The 20168-nt window shown below is 42.8% G+C and overlaps 1 protein-coding gene across 3 annotated transcripts in view; it reads left to right on the top strand.

Annotated features, from left to right (window-relative positions):
• Positions 1-299: 299 nt before the first annotated feature.
• SARDH (sarcosine dehydrogenase) overlaps positions 300-20168 on the top strand; it is a 150576-nt gene continuing 130707 nt past the window's right edge. Inside the window, exons 1-8 of one of the 3 annotated variants that reach the window (XM_056812662.1) lie at positions 301-442; positions 2515-2645; positions 6739-6834; positions 7635-8008; positions 15127-15305; positions 16047-16226; positions 17323-17446; positions 19033-19133. In XM_056812662.1, coding sequence (XP_056668640.1) covers positions 7693-8008; positions 15127-15305; positions 16047-16226; positions 17323-17446; positions 19033-19133 — 900 coding nt within the window. In that variant the 5' untranslated portion in view covers positions 301-442; positions 2515-2645; positions 6739-6834; positions 7635-7692. Of the gene's footprint in view, positions 443-2514; positions 2646-6738; positions 6835-7634; positions 8009-15126; positions 15306-16046; positions 16227-17322; positions 17447-19032; positions 19134-20168 lie in introns of all 3 variants that reach the window. The other 2 variants (XM_001371871.3, XM_007475250.3) reach the window with 2 other exon arrangements.

Genomic DNA, 20168 nt, shown 5'->3' with positions numbered 1-20168 from the left:
AGACAGAGTGAGAGTCCATTTAGGCATGAGGGTGAACACAAGTACAGAGCCATGAGACTGAATAAGGAGGGACAAGACTAGGGAATGGACATTACCTACAACAGGAAGGCACATGAAGGGAGCAGGAAAGGAAAGCTGGGATCACATTGTGAAGGACCTCAAATGCCAGACTACTTGAGTAGAGCAATGGGAAGGTCACAGTGGTGTGTTTGAAAGTTTCCTGAGCAGTAGGGGACAGGATGGCTCAAAGGGAGCAGAGACTGGAGGCAGAGAGACCAGCATTAATCCAGGTGGGGTGAGAACTGAACAAAGTCTACACTGGAACTAAGGTCAGCTTTAGGCACAGAGAGAATCAGTGACTGTCTACATGCCAAGACTTCAGGAATACTCTGGAAGTTTCTCTCTCCTATCTGCTGGATGTCAGAAATCATTTTCCCTGGAGGTAAGACCTTCCATTGTACATAGAACTCAGGTTTTAGTGGCAAGTATCCTTAGGACAGATGATAGCAGAACCTTTTCTGAGAGCAGGTCAGGACAGGGATAGTAGGAAGGTGAGCAAAATAGTATGGGAACCCTAAATGAAGCAGAGGTGACCCAGTAAGCAGGCTGCGCAATTTTGCTCAAGGCCAACCTTGCACTGGAAATAACTAAACTAAATACAGTTGGTGCAGTGGAGAAGGTACTGGGCTTGGAATCAGGAAGACTCCTCTTCCTAAATTCAAATCTAGCCTCAGACACTTACTAGCTGTGTCACTCTGGGCAAGTCACTTAACCCTGTTTGCCTTAATTTCCTTATCAATAAAATGAGTTGGAGAAGGAAATGGCAAACCACTCCAGTGTCTCTGATAATAAAAACCCCAAATGGGGTCATGAAGAGTGGGACAGGACTGAACACTCACAATTCAATAGTTTCAGATTCAAATAGAAAACAGATTCCTGACGCCACATATTACCTTAGAAAACCCCAAATTAAAGTGATCTACTTTATCTTGTATTTCAACTTATTTTGTTAAACATTTCCCTAATTACATTTTAATCTGTTTCCGGCTTCACTCTGGAGTTTTGCTGGCTCTTGTTGCCCCTTGGCCTTGAATTCAACACTTTAATCTAGTCCATTTCCCTCCTTCTAGGCCAGCATTGATGAACCTTTTAGAGATTGTGTGTCCAAACCACACCTTCAAAGCCACCTGTGAGCTGTGATCCCCACCCCCCCATCCTAGAGAGTGGGGGGAGGGAGTGCTCACATTGGGTGTTTAGATAGAGGGGTGGGGCATACAAAAAATATCCTCTGTGTGGTGGGTGGAGAGGGGGAACAGAACAGCCTTCTCCAAGTCAGTGGGGCACACATGCCACATCTTTGCCAACATGGTCTAGGCTCTATCGCTACCCTCCCCTGACAGTATGGTCTCAAGTTCTAAGGAGACTCCTTGCTCTTTTTTTTCAATCTTTATTTTATTTTAATAACAAATTTCCACATAAGTTTTCCAAAGTTATATGATTCATTTTGTCTCCCTCTCCTCTTCCCTCTGCCTTGGAGTTGACAAACAATTCAGTCTGGATTGTACATATTATTATCACACAAAACAGATTCTTTGTTCTTTAAAGGTCTCTCTCCTTTCCTTCATGACCAGTCTTCTCAGTGCAAAGTACCTTTGGGAAAGTGGGTTCATGGGAACTCAGGGACTTGGATTATAAAGGACTGAGGAGACTTCAGGGCCTAAGGTTGTATGCAATAGGGGGTGTCCATGGGCAAGTGGATAGACAAGTGAAAATCTTATCTCCCCATACATTTATAGGCATATTATGAACTGAAAACATGGGAGAACACTATCTCTTTGGGTAGTAAGCTACTTGTCAGTGAAAGTATTTAAGCAGAGTCTGGATGACCTTTCATGATGTATCCTCTTGAGAATTCCTGTCCCTAGTTAAGTCTTCTAACCTCCACAGAACTTCCAGCTCTGAGAATGAACCTAAGCACCCCTTGAAGAAATGAGAGGATTTTGAACGAAGAGAGGTGGTGGCTATTAGAACCTCTTCCAAGAGGAGCAGCTGGGTAGCTCAGTAGATTGAGAGACAGTCCTAGAGAGAGAGATGGGAGGTCCTAGGTTCAAATCTGGCCTCAGACACTTCCCAGCTGTGTGACCCTGGCAAGTCACTTGACCCTCATTGCCTATCCCTTACTATTCTTCTGCCTTGGAGCCAATACACAGTATTGACTCCAAGACGGAAGGTAAGGGTTTAAAAAAAAAAAGAACCTCTTCCCAGAGCCACCTGGGTGCTGCTGACCCCCCTCCCCAGTGTCTTCCCTACACTATCCCCTTCAGAATGAGATGTTTGAGGCAGTTAATAGCATCCTTATACTACTCTGAGTTCTGGTAAAATGCTGCTGGAAGGGAGAACCTATCCTTCCTTGGCTTCCTATGAGAGTAAGCAAGCTAGGCCGCAGGCCTTCACCTACACTCTGAGAAAGCCTGTAGCTGGCCAGCAAGGCAGCCTTTTGTTGCTCTCTGGCAGGCAAACCCAGCTTGGGAGCAGAGCCAGGCCACGGGGGAGAGGCCGCCACGGGAGCAGCTGCAGCAGCAGCAGCAGCAACTACGCAGCTGAGGAAGGAAGCATGGAGTAAGGGGGAGTCTGCTCTCTGACAGGTAGTTCTGCTCCTCCTTGGGGTTGGGAACCGTGTCCTCAGGTGGGTGGCCAGCTCTGAGAAACTCTGGGAAACACTGACTGCTCCCTCGGAAGCAGGAGAGCACAAGGGGAGCAGTGATCTGGGCTAAGGAGGCGGAGAACCAACCACGTGGAGGAGGAAAGAAAGTGCTCAGGCTACAGCACTCCCCTCCCCCTCCCCTGTGTCTTTGGGGCCTGGGGTGGGCCAGAGGTGAAGGACACTGCTTGGGGAGGGGGTGGGGAGATGCAGGGCTAACATACCAGGAGCCCGAATCCTGGTCTGAGGAAGGATTTGAAGGCTCTGTGTCTTCCCTCTCCCCCAAGTTCCCTTCCTTTGGCTTTGTTAGGGGGTTAAGATTTGGGACCCAGGGCAGGAAAAAACAAACAAACCAAACCGTGGAACTCTATAGGTGCTGACTCAGGGGGGTCCAAGCTTCAGAGGCCATGTATGTGTGTGCAAGAGGGGAAAAGCTGGGTTAATGATGAAGCCAGCTGTCTCAGAGCAAGTTCAGAGCACGGGGCATCTCCTGACACTACCCCTCTTCCTGCTCCTCCCCCACCTCTACCCCTCACTACCAAGCAGTGCTGAGAGCTTTGGGATCCAAAGCTCTTTCATCCAAGGGCAGGTGGTTGGAATGGCCCTGGGACCTGGGACAGCCCAAGCTGGACCTTGGAGTGCCAGAGGAGCATGTGGCAGGTTCCCATACAAGCCGCTATGGGCAAAGGTATTGCCACAGTCCCCTGTGTTCTTAAGAGCTCCTTGTATCAAAATCATGCTGCTTGAAATTCCACCCTTGGAGTAATTCCTTTTTGGGCTGAAGGCTTCTCAGACTTTGGGCCCCTCAATAAGATAAAGAGACACCTGGGAAGCATTATAGATCTAAGCTGGAAAAGACCTCAGAGACCAGCCGGTCCAACTTCCCCCTCCCCCTGCCCATTTTTACAGATGAGAAACTGAGGCCAGGGAGGTCAAGTGATTTCCCCAAGGTCACCCAGGGACCAAGTATCAGAGATGGAATAAAAGCCTAAGTCTTCAAATACAAGAACTAGTAATCTTCCCACTCTATTATGATGCTGTGAGCCATCTTAGAATTCTTTTTTTTTTTTAACACTTACCTTCCATCTTGGAATCAATACTGTGTATTGGTTCCAAGGCAGAAGAGTGGCAAGGGTTAGGCAATGGAGGTTAAATGACTTGCCCAGGGTCACATAGCTAGGGAGTGTCTGAGGCCAAATTTGAACCCAGGACCTCCCATCTCTAGGCCTGTCTCTCAATCCACTGAGCTACCCAGTTGCCCCTGCCACCTTAGAATTCTTGACTACCATGGTTGTCAAGAACTGTGCTACAGGAAGCTAGGTTCAAGACCAATAGTAGTGGGTTGGTGGCCCAACTCTCCACTGTGAGTGGAAGCTCTGTTAAACAAGGATTATTTTTGTTGTCCCCATCATGACCATTATAATACTAAAAACTCAGGTGTTTGAAATGGGGAAGGGTATCTGCTAGTGAACTAAATTCTTTATTCCAGCCTCCTCTCTCCCTACCCAACTGCTTTTTCCCTTTGGGGGACTTAAAGGGTCCAATTTTTAATCAACAAAGTTAAACTTTGCTTAAGAGTTTCCAGGGGAACTAAGTAACATTTGACTGGCAGCCCATATCCCTCTAATCTCCTCCCCTTTTTAGAAATCATAAGCCAAATGTAAAGGGTCAACTTGGTCTTTAAAAACCTAGAATCTAGTCAGGGATCACAGGATTTAGAGGAACAAAAGCTTTTAGAGACTATCTAGTTCAACCCCCTCCTCCCTCATTTTCCAAGGGAGGAAACAAAAACATGAAGTTCATGAAGTTTTGGTTAGGATTTGAACTTGGGTCCTCATCACTCCAAAGTCCCAAATTTCTTAATCTTTCTACTTATCTTGGGTTTCCTTTTATTTATATTCCAATCCTTCTATCTATATTCCAATTACTTTTTATTAGTTTGGAGAGAGAGAGAGGTCTGTCCCTTTTCTCAGGGAGTCTATAATCTTTTAAGGAAACTGATCTACTCTGTTGCAAAGTAAAGCTACAGTCTCTAACCATACTGTCACAGAGTATCAAGGTTCTGTGCCCTGGGAGGGTTATAGAATGAAAGTGCTGCAAGAGTTTCCAAGGAAAGATGTAACATTTGACTGGCTGCCCATATTCCCCCCCAACCCCTTCCCCTTTCTAAAAATCACCAGCCAAATACAAAGGGTCAGCTTGGTCTTTAAAAGCCCCAAAGAACTAAACCTGTGGGAGTCTGACAATATCTTACAGACAAACACTTCGGTTTTCTGATTTGCATTTTTATGAACCTAGAATGAATTTGAATGATCTTTCCTACTCACTCTCCCACCTTTCCTTCTCTCTTTCCCAATAAATCACTAAGGTACATTATGGGAGAGTTAGGTGCCCTAACATACTTTAAATAACATCCTTTAATAACCATATTTTTTTTTCTGAGGAAATGCCCTTAATAAAACTGGGGAAAGGAATGGAAGAGACACAAGGAAATAATAAAATATGCTGTCCTTACACTAAATGTATCTCCTGTACCTGCAAACCACTTTCCCTGACAGTGATACTCTGTGTCTTTCCCCCCTTCTTTTCCTAGGAGGAAGAAAACGAAGAGAGAGAGAGAGAGAGAGAGAGAGTGAGTGAGTTAGTGAGTTCAGGAAGGGTAACACTATATAATTCTTCCACCCCCAAACCCTTATCTCCTGACTCCCAAAATGCCTCTGCCCCTGCCATCTTTTTTTTTTAAACCCTTACCGTATTGGCTCCAAGGCAGAAGAGTGGTAAGGGCTAGGCAATGGGGGTCAAGTGACTTGCCCAGGGTCACACGGCTGGGAAGTGTCTGAGGCCAGATTTGAACCTAGGACCTCCCGTCTCTAGGCCTGGCTCTCAATCCACTGAGCTACCCAGCTGCCTCCCCCACCCCACCCCCCACCATCTTTTTATCCTAGTTCCAAGCTCTTTTGCCACCTGGCTTTGTTGACCCAGAAGTAAAATTATTCTGGGCAAGTCATTTAACTAAGTTTCCTTGTCTGTAAAATGAGCTGGAAAAGGAAAGAGCAAACCGTTTCAGTATCTTTGCCACAAAAACCCCAAATGGGGACACGAAGAGCCAGATATGACTGAAGAATGACTTGGCAAGGAAAAGAATTAAATGGCCCAGAGTTCAAATCTCAATTCTACCACTTTCTAGAACTTACTTATAGGATCATAGGATCATATATGAAGAACCATAAAGGGAATGGGACCTTATAGATCACATAGTCCAGTCCTCTCATTTTATAGAACAGGAAACTTTGAGAAATCAAGTGTCTTGCCCATGGTCACAGAAGGATTTGAACCCAGATCTTCCTGTGTCTAAGTCTAATACTCTATATACTAAGTCATGCTGCCTCTCAAGTGACTTCCCCTCTCTTGGCTTCTGTTTCCTTTGTAAAATGAGAAGTTTAGACTTGTCAAAGAAGAAAAAAATTAATGCTATTCTTTATATTTTAGGCACAAGTCTGCCAGAACCATTTATATTGGTCTAACATTAGTCTAAATTGAAACATATAATTTAATTAGAGGAGTCTAAACTGACAGTCTAAACAAACCCCCACATCTGACCTGTTCTCTAACCTCTCCTCCTACCATATAATTTGAGGTAATGTTTTTTTTAAACCCTTACCTTCTGTCCGAGTATCAATACTTTCTTTTGAAAAAACCCTTACCTTCCATTGGTTCTAAGTCAGAAGAGTAGTAAGGGCTAGGCAATGGGAGTTGTGACTTGTCCAGGGTCACACAACTAGGAAACCTCTGAGGCCATATTTGAACCCAGGACCTCCTGACTCCAGCTCTAGTACTCTAACCATTGTGTGACTTAGCTGTCCCTGAAGTAACCTTTATAGGAATCTTGAACAAAGAAAATGTCACAAAATGATAAAAATAATTTGGAGTTAACTTTCTCCTCTTCCATTTAAGAGAGTAATAGTTAACTTAGCTTTCTGAAGGGACCTGGAGAACTATCCTAAGACTAATCCTCTCTCTTTAACCACTTCAACTAGGTGGTATAATAGATAGAGTGCCAGGCCTGAGGTTTGGAAAACTCATCTTCTGAGTTCAAATACATCTTCAGACACTAACTAGCCCTGTGATCCTAGGTAAGTCACTTTGTTTTGTTGGCCCCAGTTTTCTCATTTGTAAAATTAGCTGAAGAAGGAAATGGCAAACCATTCCAGTATTTTTGCCAAGAAAACTCCAAATGGAGTCACAAAGAATAGGACAAGATTGTAAAATGACTGAGATCCTATGAGGGAATGATCCCTGTGGGTTTGGATCAGGGTGTCCTGAAGCCAACTTGTACCAGTTCCACTGATTGTTAAATGTTCACTGTTAGTATTTATACCTTGGAAATCAGCAAACACTACAAATCAGGGCTTAATTGACTGCTTTGTTGATTGTCTTGGTTTAAGAAAGTGATGGAGTAAATGTTGATAATGAAGATGAACTTAAACATGTGCAGTGAAGGTATGGGTGTGTTTTTCTTTTCCTAAGTCAGTTGTGACAGCACTCCACTGGTTGGGAAGGCTCCAAGAAGGGAAGGAACTTAGGTAAGACTGAAACTGGTAAAGAGAAGGAAAGAGGGCACCCTAGGGAGATCTGGTATTTCTCGTGTTTGTATATAATTGTTTCCATGTTGTCCCCCCCCCATTAATTTTCTTCCTTTATATTCCCCTCCTGGCTCCTTTATATTCCCATTATATATCATATGTCTAATATATGGCAAGCCTTTGTGGATGACTTGATTATGAGAAATAGCAAAAACAAAAAACAGTAGTTCTCATTAAGATTTTATTTCATTGTCCTTAGTTTGGGAGGCTCAGAATTCAAATGCAGTCATATTTAACCCACCCTTGCCCCTGCCTGCATGGTGTGTTCCAGTTTCTCTGTCTTCTTACAGTTCCAGCATCTGCCAAGCTTGAAGGGGATTTCTGTTCTCCAAAGGTTTGGGGTTTCCCATGGCTTCTCTGAGGCAAGGACTGAGGACAGCAACTTTCCATTCTCTCCCATGGCGACCTCAGCTCCGGAACCTGAGTACTCCCAAAGGCCCCACAACTGAAAAGAGTGTGCCATATCAGCGGACTCTGAAGGAGAACAAGGACTCTGTGGGCTCAGGGCCTACCCGACCCCTGCCCAAGTCAGCTGATGTGGTGGTTGTGGGTGGGGGCAGCCTAGGTTGTCAGACTCTGTACCATCTGGCCAAGCTGGGCCTAACCAACATTGTGCTGTTGGAGAGAGATAAGCTCACTTCAGGAACCACATGGCACACTGCAGGTAAGTATTATTTAGGTCTTAGTGAAGCCATTGTTCAAGGAAGAGGCAATGGGAGCAACTTAGAATGTGCTGCTTAGAATACCTCTGAAATAGTGTGACCTGGACCACATTGTATTCCATCTTGATATTTTAGGAACAGCATTCACAAGCTAGAGAGTAGACAAGAGGCCTGGATCCATATTTTGCAAGGATCCAGGAACTGAGGATTTTTAGCCTGGAGGAGACGTAGGAACTATGTATGGATGGGTGTCAGGACTTTGTTTTTAAAAATATTTGACTTTTCTGGGCATAAGTGCATAGAAAATTGGGAGGAATCTCTGAGTCCTTTATACTTTCCATATTTTCTTATATACCTCATTTCATCATTTTCATTTGTTATTGCTCAGTCATTTCAAGTCATTCCTGGCTCTTTGTGACCCTATTTGGGGTTTTCTTGGCAAAGATACTGAAGTGGTTTGCCACTTCCTACTGTAACTCATTTTACAGATGACAGAGTTAAGTGACAGTTAAGTCACACAGCCAGTAAGTGTCTTTGGTTGGATTTGAACTCAGGAAGATGAGTCTTCCTGACTCTAGTCCAGGGACTCTCTCCACTCTGCCACCTATCTGCCCATCATTTTCATGGCACAATAAATATTCCATTCCATTAATATACCATAATTTAGTCAGCCACTCTCTGCTTCCTGGATATATAGATTGTTTTTAGTTTATTGATATTATATCAATTAAATTGATATAATTTATTGTATATAAATTATAAATATATATAATATATAAATATATATACAAATAAATTTAAATATATTAAAAGAATAATATATTTTTAAAAATACCCTCCATCTTAGAATCAATACTGTGTATTGGTTTCAAAGCAGATGAATGGTAAGTGTGAGGCAATGGGGGTTAAGTGACTTGCCTAGGGTCATATAACTAGGAAGTGTCTGAGGCCAGATGTGAACCTAGGACCTCCCATATTTGGGCCTCTCTATCCACTAAGCCGCCTACCTGACCCTATAAATATCTTTGGACATGTAAGTTTTTTTTTCCTTCTTAAGGAATTTTGAGAAGGTCCTAGGTATAGAATTGATGAGTTACTTGACAGATAAGGAAACTCAGACTTAGGTGGGAAGAATATATATATAAGGGTTGTTATAGAGGCAGAACTGACAAGGTCTGGCAACAGATTAGACATGTGTGATGAGTGAGAGCCAGGAGTCAAGAAGCACACTGAGATTTTGAACCATGGTAGTTGAGAGGATGCTTGTAATGGGAAAGTAAATAGGAAGAGGAGACTAGAAAAGCAAATTAAATAGGCATGAGGGGGAAGATAATGAGTTCTGTTTGGGATACTGAATTTGAGGTGCCCATGGGAAAGTCCAGTCTGAGATAACAAAAAGGTAATGTCAGAAAAGGTAATGAAACAAGTTAAGACTGGATGAGAAGCTCTGGGAATCCTCTACAGAGTGACTAAGTGAAAAGTGACTCCATGGGAATGGAAGAGATCACCAAACAAGGGAGCAGAAAAGAGAAGAGAGTCAAGAAAAGAATCTTAGAGCATGCCCAGTTAATGTGCATTTATATTGGACTTTGTCGTTATTGTTTAGTCATGCCCAATTCTTCGCATCCCCATTTGGGGCTTATCTTGGCAAAGATACTGGAATGGGGGGAGGCTTGTCCCTCAGGGGGTCCATGCTTACCTGCTCTGGGTATCTTCAACATCAATCAATGGAGAAGACCATCCCCTCAGGCTATCATAGGTGGCCCATTTCTTGGGAACCCCAATTTTCAAAGATAGCCTCACAGCAGGGAGCATCTCTCTCCCTTTTACCTCACCAGCAGCCATATTCCCTCTGTCCCTTCAATTCCTCCATTCCCTGTTACAAAACCTTCCTTATCTCCTATCTTCTCTTCAGTTTTTAAATATTACAAAATAAAGAAACTGAGGTCAACAGGGGTCACACAACTAGAAAGCTTCTAAGGCTGAATTTGAACTCAGGTTTTCCTGACTCCAGGTCCAGTGACTTATCTACTGTGCCACCTAGTTGTCCTTATTTACATGGGTAGAAAGAACCAAAACCATGAGAGGTTAGTGTCAAAAAAAAAAAGTGGGGAGAATTGAGTATCCAGGAGGAAAAAATCATCAACAATTATCATATGCTGTAGAGATCAAGAAAGATGAGATCTGAGAAAATACGGTGAACTTTGGCAGTAAAGAGATCTTAGCTAACATTGGAGAGGGCATGTTCAGTTGAATGGTAAGGTAGGGGAAGAGAGGAAACAGAGGCACCAATGTAGACACAGTTCTCAAGGAACTTGGCCAAGAAGAGGAGGAAAAATCACAGGATGATAGTTAATAGAAATGATGGGACTAAGTGAGACTTTTTTTTTTCTTTTTAAGAATGAGGAGACCGGAATATTTGTAAGCAACAGAAGGAGTCGGTAGGTAGGAAAAGATTGAAGATAAAATGGTAAAAAGGGGAGGGAGAGAGAGAGCGAAGAGTATTCCAAATCCTCCACTCTGGCCAATGAGTCAGAGGGTATAAGAGAAAGTATGACTGGTACCAGAGACAAGGGAAGCAATGTCAGTCATCAGGAGGAAGCTGTATGTCACTGAGGGCCAGAAGATGGGAAGAATGAGAAAGGAAGAGGTTTAATATCAATCAACTAATAATCACCTATTAAGTGTTTACTACATTCCAGAAACGATGCTAAGAGATTCTAAGAAAGGCAAAAGTAGTGCCTGCCTTCAGGGAGCTTACATTCTGGCGGGAGAGAAAGCATGCTGATTAATATGTACAAACAGGAAATATACAGGATTAATTAGAAGTAATTTCAGAGGGAAAATATTTGCATTAAGAAAGACCAGGGACAGTTAGGTGGCTCAGCGAATTGAGAACCAAACTTAAAGATGGGAGGTGCTGGGTTTAAATCTAGCCTTAGATAGTTCCTAGCTATGTGATCCTGGGGAAATCACAACCTCCATTGCCTAGCCTTTACTGCTCCTCTGCCATGGGATTAACATACAGGAATCCTTCTAAGATGGAAGGTAAGGGGAAAACAAGCAAGCAAGCAAGAAAGAAAGATCAGGAGAGGCTTCTTATAGAGGGTGAGATTTTAGCTGAGACTTGAAGGAAGTCAGGAAGTGCAAATGAGGGAGAGCACAGAAGACAACCAGTGAAAATGTGAGAAAATTTGTTACTTATGGAGCAAGTATTTCAGCAGGCACAATGGAAAAGGCAAGCAGATGTAGAGTAGAATATTGTGCGAGAGGGATAAAGAGGGGGAAGAATGGAGGAGGATAATTATGACAGCATTAAATTGATAGGGAATGGGATATCAGCAGTCAGAGGTTCAGAATCACTAGGATGGAAAGAATGTAAAGGAGTAGGAGTGTTAACTATTGAGCAATGAATCTAGCAGAACATTAGTGGCAATAGAGAGGTCAGTAGAAAGAGCTGAGAGTCAGCTGAGAGTTAAAATCTTCCCTTGAGGTTCAGCATCCTGGCTGGTGGTGATATTGGTATTCTATCATCAAGAGTCCTACCTTACATCAAGCAGGAGTGGGAGAGGAGAGGTCCGGAGAGGATAAGGAAGAGGATGCTTTGCTTGTCCTAGAGAAGGCCCTGAGGGGCAGGAAATAGGAAAGGTCTTTTCTTTAGTTTGTGCTCTGGTACTAGAGGTAATCCTGAGGCAGGTGGGCCTCTGTTATCCTTCAGACAAAAGATACTAATTCATTTATATGTAAGTATGAGACTTATTCCACAAGTAGCTCTTGCTACTGCCTTCTGCTGATTAAAAAAAAAAAAGGACCTTCTGAGAATCAATCCCAAGTATCATTTCTAAGGCAGAAGAGCAGTAAGGACTAGGCAATGAGGGTTAAGTGACTTGTCCAGGGTCACACAGCTAGGAAGAGTCAGAAGTCATATTTGAACCTAGGACTTCCCATCTGTGGGCCTGACTCTATCCACTGAACTACCAACTCCTCCTCTCCTGATTCTTTAAGACCCCCTTTAATCTTTAGTACCTTCTATCTTTTTATGTTCCCTGAGAATTCCTCTTTTGCTTTTCTTTTTTACCCTAAATCTAATTTCTTTTTTTTATTAAACAACAGCCTATCAACATTAGAGAATTAGTTAAATTGTTTAGTGTTTTCTTAATTATAGGACTTATCTGCTTTCCCTCTGTTTATCTTGTTTGGAATGTTTGCAACCCAAATGTTTTTGATTGGGGAGTGGAGTTGGGGCAAAATTGCCTCAGATAGCTCTACCTGGTTGAAGATCCATCTTCATGCCTTGATGATTAGGTTCTCCTTTGCAGGATTGGATATTTGGGGTCACAATTTGAGCTCCATCTCTACAAATCTTGTCTTCAAGGTCAGGCACTTTGGCTAGCACATAATTTATGTGTTCTTTCAAAATTACTATCTTTTGTTTTTCTTCTGCCAAATTTTCTAACTCTTCCACTAAGGAGTGTGGTGTAGTGAATAGAAAGCTGTCTTCAAAGTCAGGGGGGGCTGAGTTCAGGTCTTATCTATAAACATAACTAGCTGTGAGACTGCACATAAATCATTTAACTTCTCAGTGCCTCAATTACTTGTGGAAGACAATAAGTTGCAGAAAGAGAGCTATACTGTTTCACCTAGTGAAACCTAGATGTTCCTATGCTGCTGGAATCATAGGTCTGGTTAAAACAAGAAAGAAAGAAAAACACCTCTAATGGTCTTTTTTTCAAAGCATTTGCTTCTTTGGAGAGATTTTCCTCCTCTGTCTCTAAGATATTCACTCTGCTGTCATCATTAATTCTGTTTTGAGTGTTCAAATTGCTGTCCTAATTTCTTCCCTCATGCTTTCTTTTAAAAGTTTTATTTCTCTTTTGAACTATTCTGGAGTTTCTTGCTCTTGTTCCATGATCTCTGAGGAATTCTCAGAATTTTTTTCCACTGGGATTTGGAGAATAATTTTCTTTCAGGTTTTATTATTTGTTTAATGAATTGTGGTCTTTTAAAACATTTACACATTTTTCCTTCAATCTTTTAAAATATCAGTTGGTGTCTTTACTAAGGAACTAGAATTATATCCAGTCTTTCTTAAGATTTTCATTGTTCAGCCTTTTTCTGGAAGAGCTAATCAACTTTCTTCCTTCCTTCCTTCCTTCCTTCCTTCCTTCCTTCCTTCCTTCCTTCCTTCCTTCCTTCCTTCCTTCCTTCCTTCCTTCCTTCCTTCCTTCCTTCCTTCCTTCCTTCCTTCCTTCCTTTCTTTCTTTCTTTCTTTCTTTCTTTCTTTCTTTCTTTCTTTCTTTCTTTCTTTCTTTCTTTCTTTCTTTCTTTCTTTCTTTCTTTCTTTCTTTCTTTCTTTCTTTCTTTCTTTCTTTCTTTCTTTCTTTCTTTCTTTCTTTCTTTCTTTCTTTCTCTCCCTCTACCTCTCGCCTTTCCTTCCTTCCTTCCTTCTTTGTTTTAAACCCTTACCTTCCATCTTGGAATCAATACTTTATTGGCAATGGGGGGGGGGGGTTAAGTGACTTGCCCAGGGTCACACAGCTGGGAAGTGTCTGAGGTCAGATTTGAACTTTAGGCCTGGTTCTCAATCTACTGAGCTACCCAGCTGCCCTCTTGTATCCCTCCCTTTTGTCTTCTCATCAATTCTCTCTCTTTTTTAAAACTCTTACTTTCCATCTTAGAATCAATACAATGTATTGGTTTCAAGGCAGAATGGTGGTAGAGGCTAGGCCTGGGTTGGTGAACCTTTTCCCAGTATGAATGCCCAAAGGGCAAATTCAAGCTGTCTGTGGGCCCCTGGAGAGAATTGAGGGAGAAAGAGCTCACTTTGGGCAGCTGGACAGAGGAGTGGAACATTCAAAAAAATGTCCTCAGACACTGGGAAGAGGGGAAATGGAACAGTTCCCCAGGTGCCAGCTCTGTGTTCCATAGCTTCACCAACAAGGGGCTAGGCAATAGGAATTAAGTGACTTGTCCAGGGTCATATATCTAGGAAGTTTCTGAGGCAGGCAATAGTTTGTTTCCTTCTAGCTTCTCTCCTCTTTGAACTCTTTCCCTTCATCTGTTGCTCATAATGCTTTATGGACTATTTTATGCAAAACCACATGGAGGATGTGCCTTATGATCTACCATAAAACTTTATCCCTTACTAGTTGATGTTATGACTGAGGGTCCACAAGGACCCATTTCCTCAGTTTTCTTAGCCTTCTTTGTGAAATGTTTCATTTTAAAGATGAAGAAACTAAGGCCTAGAAATGGTAAGTGATTTTTCAAAGGTCACACATTCTTGAGTCACAAACCAATTCCTGATTTCTTGACAGACTAGTCACAATCCCCTTCCCTTGAGAAGCCAAGTAGTACCAAAGCCTTCCTCTGAAGAACTCCAAGTGCTTTGTAGTTATACTCAGAGAAGACATTTTTCCCCTTTCAGCAAGCATTTAAATTGTATTTACTATGCAATCGTTGTTTGAAATCACCCATTTTCTAGATAGGAAGGACTGAGGTGACAGGAATTGTTGTATAGAGCTAACTTGGGTCTCTCTTGCCTCTTCAAGGCATTTAAACCCTTCCCCTACAATTCTAGTATTGGAGAAAAAAACAGGTTAACATAATTGGAGCTTCAGGGAAGATCTTGGGCATAACTGAGTGGGAAAATATGACCTATAGACTCATGAAAGGACTTATCCCTCACTAATTCAAATTGTGACTGGGAGCTAATTAGGACCTGAGTCTTAGCTAGACCAGTGATGGTGAACCTTTTAGAGATGGAGTGTCAGGTGTCATCCCCACCCCACCACCCAAATCAAGTGCCTGCCTACCTCCCCCAGATACCATGTTCTGTGCCCCCCTTTACCCCACACAGGGGAGGGAGAAAGTGTTCCCATTGGGCTGCTGGGCAGAGGGGTGGGGATGTGAAAAAATGTCATCAGGCATGATGGAGAGGGGGAGGGGAGCAACTCTGCCTGAGTACCTCTTCCTACCTAGTAACAAACTCTGGGGGTGGTGGGGCTGGGAAGGGAGGGTGGCTGAGCACCCATAGAGAGTGCTCTATGTGCCATCTTTGGCACCTATGCTTTAGGTTCATCATCACTAGCCTAGACTGACTCTATCTTGTACTATTCAGGTCTGCTGTGGCAGCTTCGACCCAGTGATGTGGAGGTGGAACTCTTAGCCCACACACGCCAGGTGGTGAGCCATGACCTGGAGAAGGAGACGGGACTGCACACTGGATGGATTCAGAATGGGGGCCTCTTCATTGCCTCTAACCGCCAGCGACTGGATGAGTACAAACGACTTATGTCGGTAGGTATGGTTAGGGCTGGGGCTAAGCTTGGGATGCAGACTCATTGTCTTTCACTTTTCTCAAATCTCTCCCTCCTCCTTCTCCTCTCATCTCCTCTCCTCCTTTTCCTCCTACTCCCCTTCCTCCAACTACTCTCCAATCCAACTGCACATGCTCTTCTCCTTCCTCCCCCTTCCTCCTTCCACTCCTCCTCCCTCTCCTCTCCCTTCTCCTACCCTATCTCCTCTAGTTACTTCCCCTCCTCCTCCTCCTCCTCCTCCTCCTCCTCCTCCTCCTCCTTTTTCCTTCTTACACTTCCCACTCCTCCACTTATTTCTCTTCCTCCAACTGCTCCCCCTCCTCTTCTCCTTCTTCCTCTCCTCCTTCCCTTCCTCTCCTCTTCCCCAAAACACACACCACCACTCTCAGACCAAATACAATAAAGTTTTAGGTACATACTATAAAGCATTCTAAGAAGCAGAAGACTGAGGTGGGTGGGTGGGAGCAACTGGGGAAAGTTTTCTGAAGGGGATGGGATTTAGGCCAGACATGGAGGTATATAGGGAAGGTGAGAGGGCATTCCAGGCTTCATAAGGAACAGGAACAAAGGGAAGAGCTGGGGAGTGGAGGGAGTGGATCTCACCACATTCTTAGGTGGTGAGAAGATCTGCATGGTTAGATTGGAATTCATCAGAGGGACTGAGAAGAAGTCTGATTTGGAGGGCCTCAGAAGAACCCTTCTCTCTTTATCTTACCCCTAGCTTGGCAAAGCCTATGGGATAGAGTCTCATGTCTTGACACCAGCAGAGACCAAGGAGCTATACCCATTGATGAATGTGGAGGACCTCTACGGCACTCTTTATGTGCCTCAGGATGGCACTATGGACCCTGCAGGCACTTGTACAACCCTCATCAGAGCAGCCACTGCCCGGGGAGCCCAGGTATGGAAGGAACTCAGGACACTGGATGTTCCCCTTCCTCAGGGGTCTAGGGACTCTTCCCCACTCAGGGAAAAGCACTAGTCTATGAGGCAGGAGAACTAGGTTGCACCTATGCCTTGCTTTATGACATTAGACAAATCATTTAATTTTTCTGTGCCTCATTTTCCTTCCGAAGAAAATGAATAATTGTGCTTTCCATCTGGCCCAAATAGAGGGATTGGCAACATTGAAAAGAAGACCTTGTTGGCTTCTGAGGCAGCTAGGTATCACTGTGGATAGAATGTTGACTTCAGTTAGCAAGACCCGAGTTCAAATCTTGCTTTAGATACTTACTAGCTATGTGGCTCCTAGGCAAGTCACTTATCCTCTCTAAACCTCAATTTTCTTATCTCTAGAATGGGATGATAATAACACCTATGTCACTGTTATATAAAGATCCAATAAGATCATGCATGTAAAGTGCCTAATAAACCTTAAAATGCTATATAAATGTTTGGGGGGGGTCAGTTAGGTAGCTTAGTGGATTGAGAGCCAGGCCTATGGATAAGAGGTCCTGGGTTCAAATGTGGCTTCTGATACTTTCTATCTTTGTGATCCTGGGCAAGCCACTAAACCCCCATTGCCTAGCTGTTACTGCTCTTCTGCCTTGGAACCAGCACATAGTATTGATTCTAAGATAGAAGGTAAGAGAAGGGCTTTTTAAAAAATGGTATATAAATGGTAATTATTTTTGCTATTATTATTGTTGTTGTTGGAAGCTGAGTTTCAGATCTAGCATTCTTCTGCCTATCCTATCATAGAGTCATGTCCCCCCTAGATAAATGAACTTCTCTTTAAGCAAACTCTGCAAATGAACATTTAAATGTCTACATAATAGATAAGTCAAAGGGTGGATTCTTCTCTTTATGAAAGGTTAAATTTTTGCTATTTCCCTGATGACACAGAAGTAAGGATTAGATTTACAAAATTTGCTTTTATGCAAAACAGAGATTAACTAAAGAAAGATATACTTGCAATCTGTCATTTAATCCAAGTATGCTCAATCCAGGAATGGGGATTTGACTTGTTACAATTAACTATATTTTTTGAACATTAGGTCGTTGAGAATTGCCCTGTGACTGGCATTCAGGTACGAACAGATGACTTTGGTGTACGGCGGGTGGCAGCAGTTGACACCGACTATGGCTCCATCCAGACTTCCTGTGTGGTCAACTGTGCAGGTGGGAAGGCCCAGATATCCACACATCTATGTACTAGCCCTTTGGTGGGGTGTCTCCCTGGAGTAGGGTGAGGAGGCAGCAAGAGAAGAGAACCCCCTGAGGCAATTATTCCCTATCCCATAATGCTTGGCCCTGAGAAGTATATTCCCACTGGGATTAGGCAATCCCCAGGTCTTTTCTTTTTACCATTTAACCTAAATATCTCAATCTGGTACAAATGAAAGAGAACAGGTATCCTTTTCACATCATGGGGGTCTTAGGGGTCCAATACCCCCATGGCCTAGAAAATCCTTGTAAAATTTTTTGGCCCTCCTTTTGTACCAGGTAAGAAGTTTGATTTTTTTTCTTTCTTTTATGGGGTATTTACAGCAATGACAAAAATTGTGCATATTTATGGTATTAAAAGATAAAATTTGCAAATATTATATAATACTATAAGCATATTTTATGAATTTCTGAGCTTCCACAAAACTCCCCCAAATCTCCCATTTAGTTTCTTACACTGACCTGCAATATATTGAAACTGTGATGGGGAAAATCATGATATGGAAGGAATACCTGTAACTGATTTGAAGATAGGAGCCAATCTGCAGTTTATTGCCTATGAGACCTTGGGAAGATCACTTGAATTTCACTCTGTAAAATTTATTGATGTTTTAAAAAAACATTGCTGGGGGCTGCTGGGTGGCTCAGTGGATTGAGAGCCAGGTCCAGAGATGGAAGGTCCTGAGTTCAAATCTGACCTCTGATACTTCCTAGCTATGTGACCCTGGGCAAGTCACTTGAATCCCATTGCCTAGCCCTTACCGCTCTTCTGCCTTGGAACCACTACACAGTATTGATTTGAAGACAAAAGGGAAAGATTAAAAAAAAACAACAACTAACAATATTGCTATAATTTTTCATACCACCCTACCCTTATCTTATAGCAAGGAAATCCAGTTAAATGAAACAGAGATGCATTTATCACATCTAGTAGCATATCCCTCATTCATTTCTGTAGTCTACCACTTTTCTATGGAGAGGAGGGAGGTATACTTTATCAATTAGACTCTGGCACTTAAAAATTACTCAGTGTGTTGATCTGTAGGTCTTTTAGGTTGTTTTGGAGGCGGGTTTGGGTGAGCTTGGAACATTCCTTACTCTGCCATCTTGGCTGCCAGTAACCAGCTCTCCTTGGTTCTTTAGGATTATTTTCAATTATATTATCAGGGCCATTGTGTGTATCATTCTCTTGGTTCTGTTTGCTTTACTCTGCATCAGTTCATACAAGTCTTTTGAGTTACTTCTTGGACCTCAATTTCCTGATCTATAAAATGAGGGATGATAGTATCATAGACTTTAAGATGGAGACACCTTCAGGGACCTCTTATTTGATAGTTCAGGAAACTGAAGCAAGATTGCTTAAGGTCATGCAGATAATAAATGGATGAATAGGAACTCCATGTTTGGCACTCTTGCCATTGTAACAACAAGATGATATCTATTGTTCCCTCCAGATCTTATTCTATGGTTCTTTGATCTCCTGATCTGTGCCTAAAGCCATGTTGTCACTGGTCTCTAATGGGTCTGTATTTTACTCCCAGGTGTGTGGGCAAGCACCCTGGGGAAAATGGCTGGAGTGAAGGTGCCGCTTGTGGCCATGCATCATGCCTACGTTGTCACTGAACGCATTGAAGGGATCCAGGTGAGTAGGGAAACACTAGAGCTTCACACAGTGGAGAGAGTACTGGATTTGGAGTCCTGAACATGAAAACTTAAACTCTTTGTCAGAAACTTACTAGTTGAGTAATGAATAGAAGTAACTTAACCTCTTACCACCTCTGTTTCTTAATCTGTAAAATGAAGATAATAATAGTAAATACTTCCTAGGGTTTTGAGGATCAAATCAGCTAATACATGCAAAATGCTTTGCAAATCTCGAAGCACCATATAGGTGTAAGCCAGAGGCAGAGATAAAGACAAAAAGCAAATATTTTGAAATGTCTTTTTCTATTTGCCTTTGGAAAATGCATTATTTCTTCTTTTAAAAATGGGCAAAGGACAGTTTTCATTCTTAGAGGAAATCCTGATATCTAGCTTATTGTGGTGCTAAAGAAAGCTAGACTAGTATGGACTAGGACACTATGGGAAGTCAATCCGAGTTTCAAGATTTGCTGCCCTTCCCCAGATTGTCTGCAAAAGAGAGAAGCCAACAGATATTTATTAAGTACCTACTATGCACACAGCACTGTGCTCAGTGCTGGTAATTCTAAGAGAAAAATGAAACTATCCCTGTCCCTAAGGGGTTTACCTCCTCCTGATGGGGAGGAGGTGACTATAAAAGGCTGAGGAAGTGAAGAAGACAAGAAGAGATCAGGGTATTCCAAGAGTATTTGGGCAGGGGGGAGAATACCCACAGCTAGGAGGACTGGAGATGCTTTCGTTTTCATTCATTTACAGTGGACGTGAATAATTGAAAGGGAAACCCATTCTAGTAGCAGCAAATTGACTAGGTTTCAGAAATCCCTTTAGGGACATCACTGTGTCTACATTCCAGTGAGGATGCAAACAGATCTGTCAGAGCTGAAAAGAGATCTCACAGTGGGGCAGGTTCTGGGTAGCTATGCTTGGTGGGTATGGAGAAGAGGAGACCCTGGAGTATTAGGGAGAACTCGTTACCATGCAGTGTTTACTAATCAGGCTCAGTTCTGAACTCTCAATTACAGGGACCATACTGGGG

Source organism: Monodelphis domestica, chromosome 1, assembly GCF_027887165.1.
Source record: "Monodelphis domestica isolate mMonDom1 chromosome 1, mMonDom1.pri, whole genome shotgun sequence".
In the NCBI taxonomy this organism is placed as follows: Eukaryota; Metazoa; Chordata; class Mammalia; order Didelphimorphia; family Didelphidae; genus Monodelphis; species Monodelphis domestica.
Note: the sequence above shows the minus strand (reverse complement) of the source record. Positions and strands in the feature narration are given on the sequence as shown.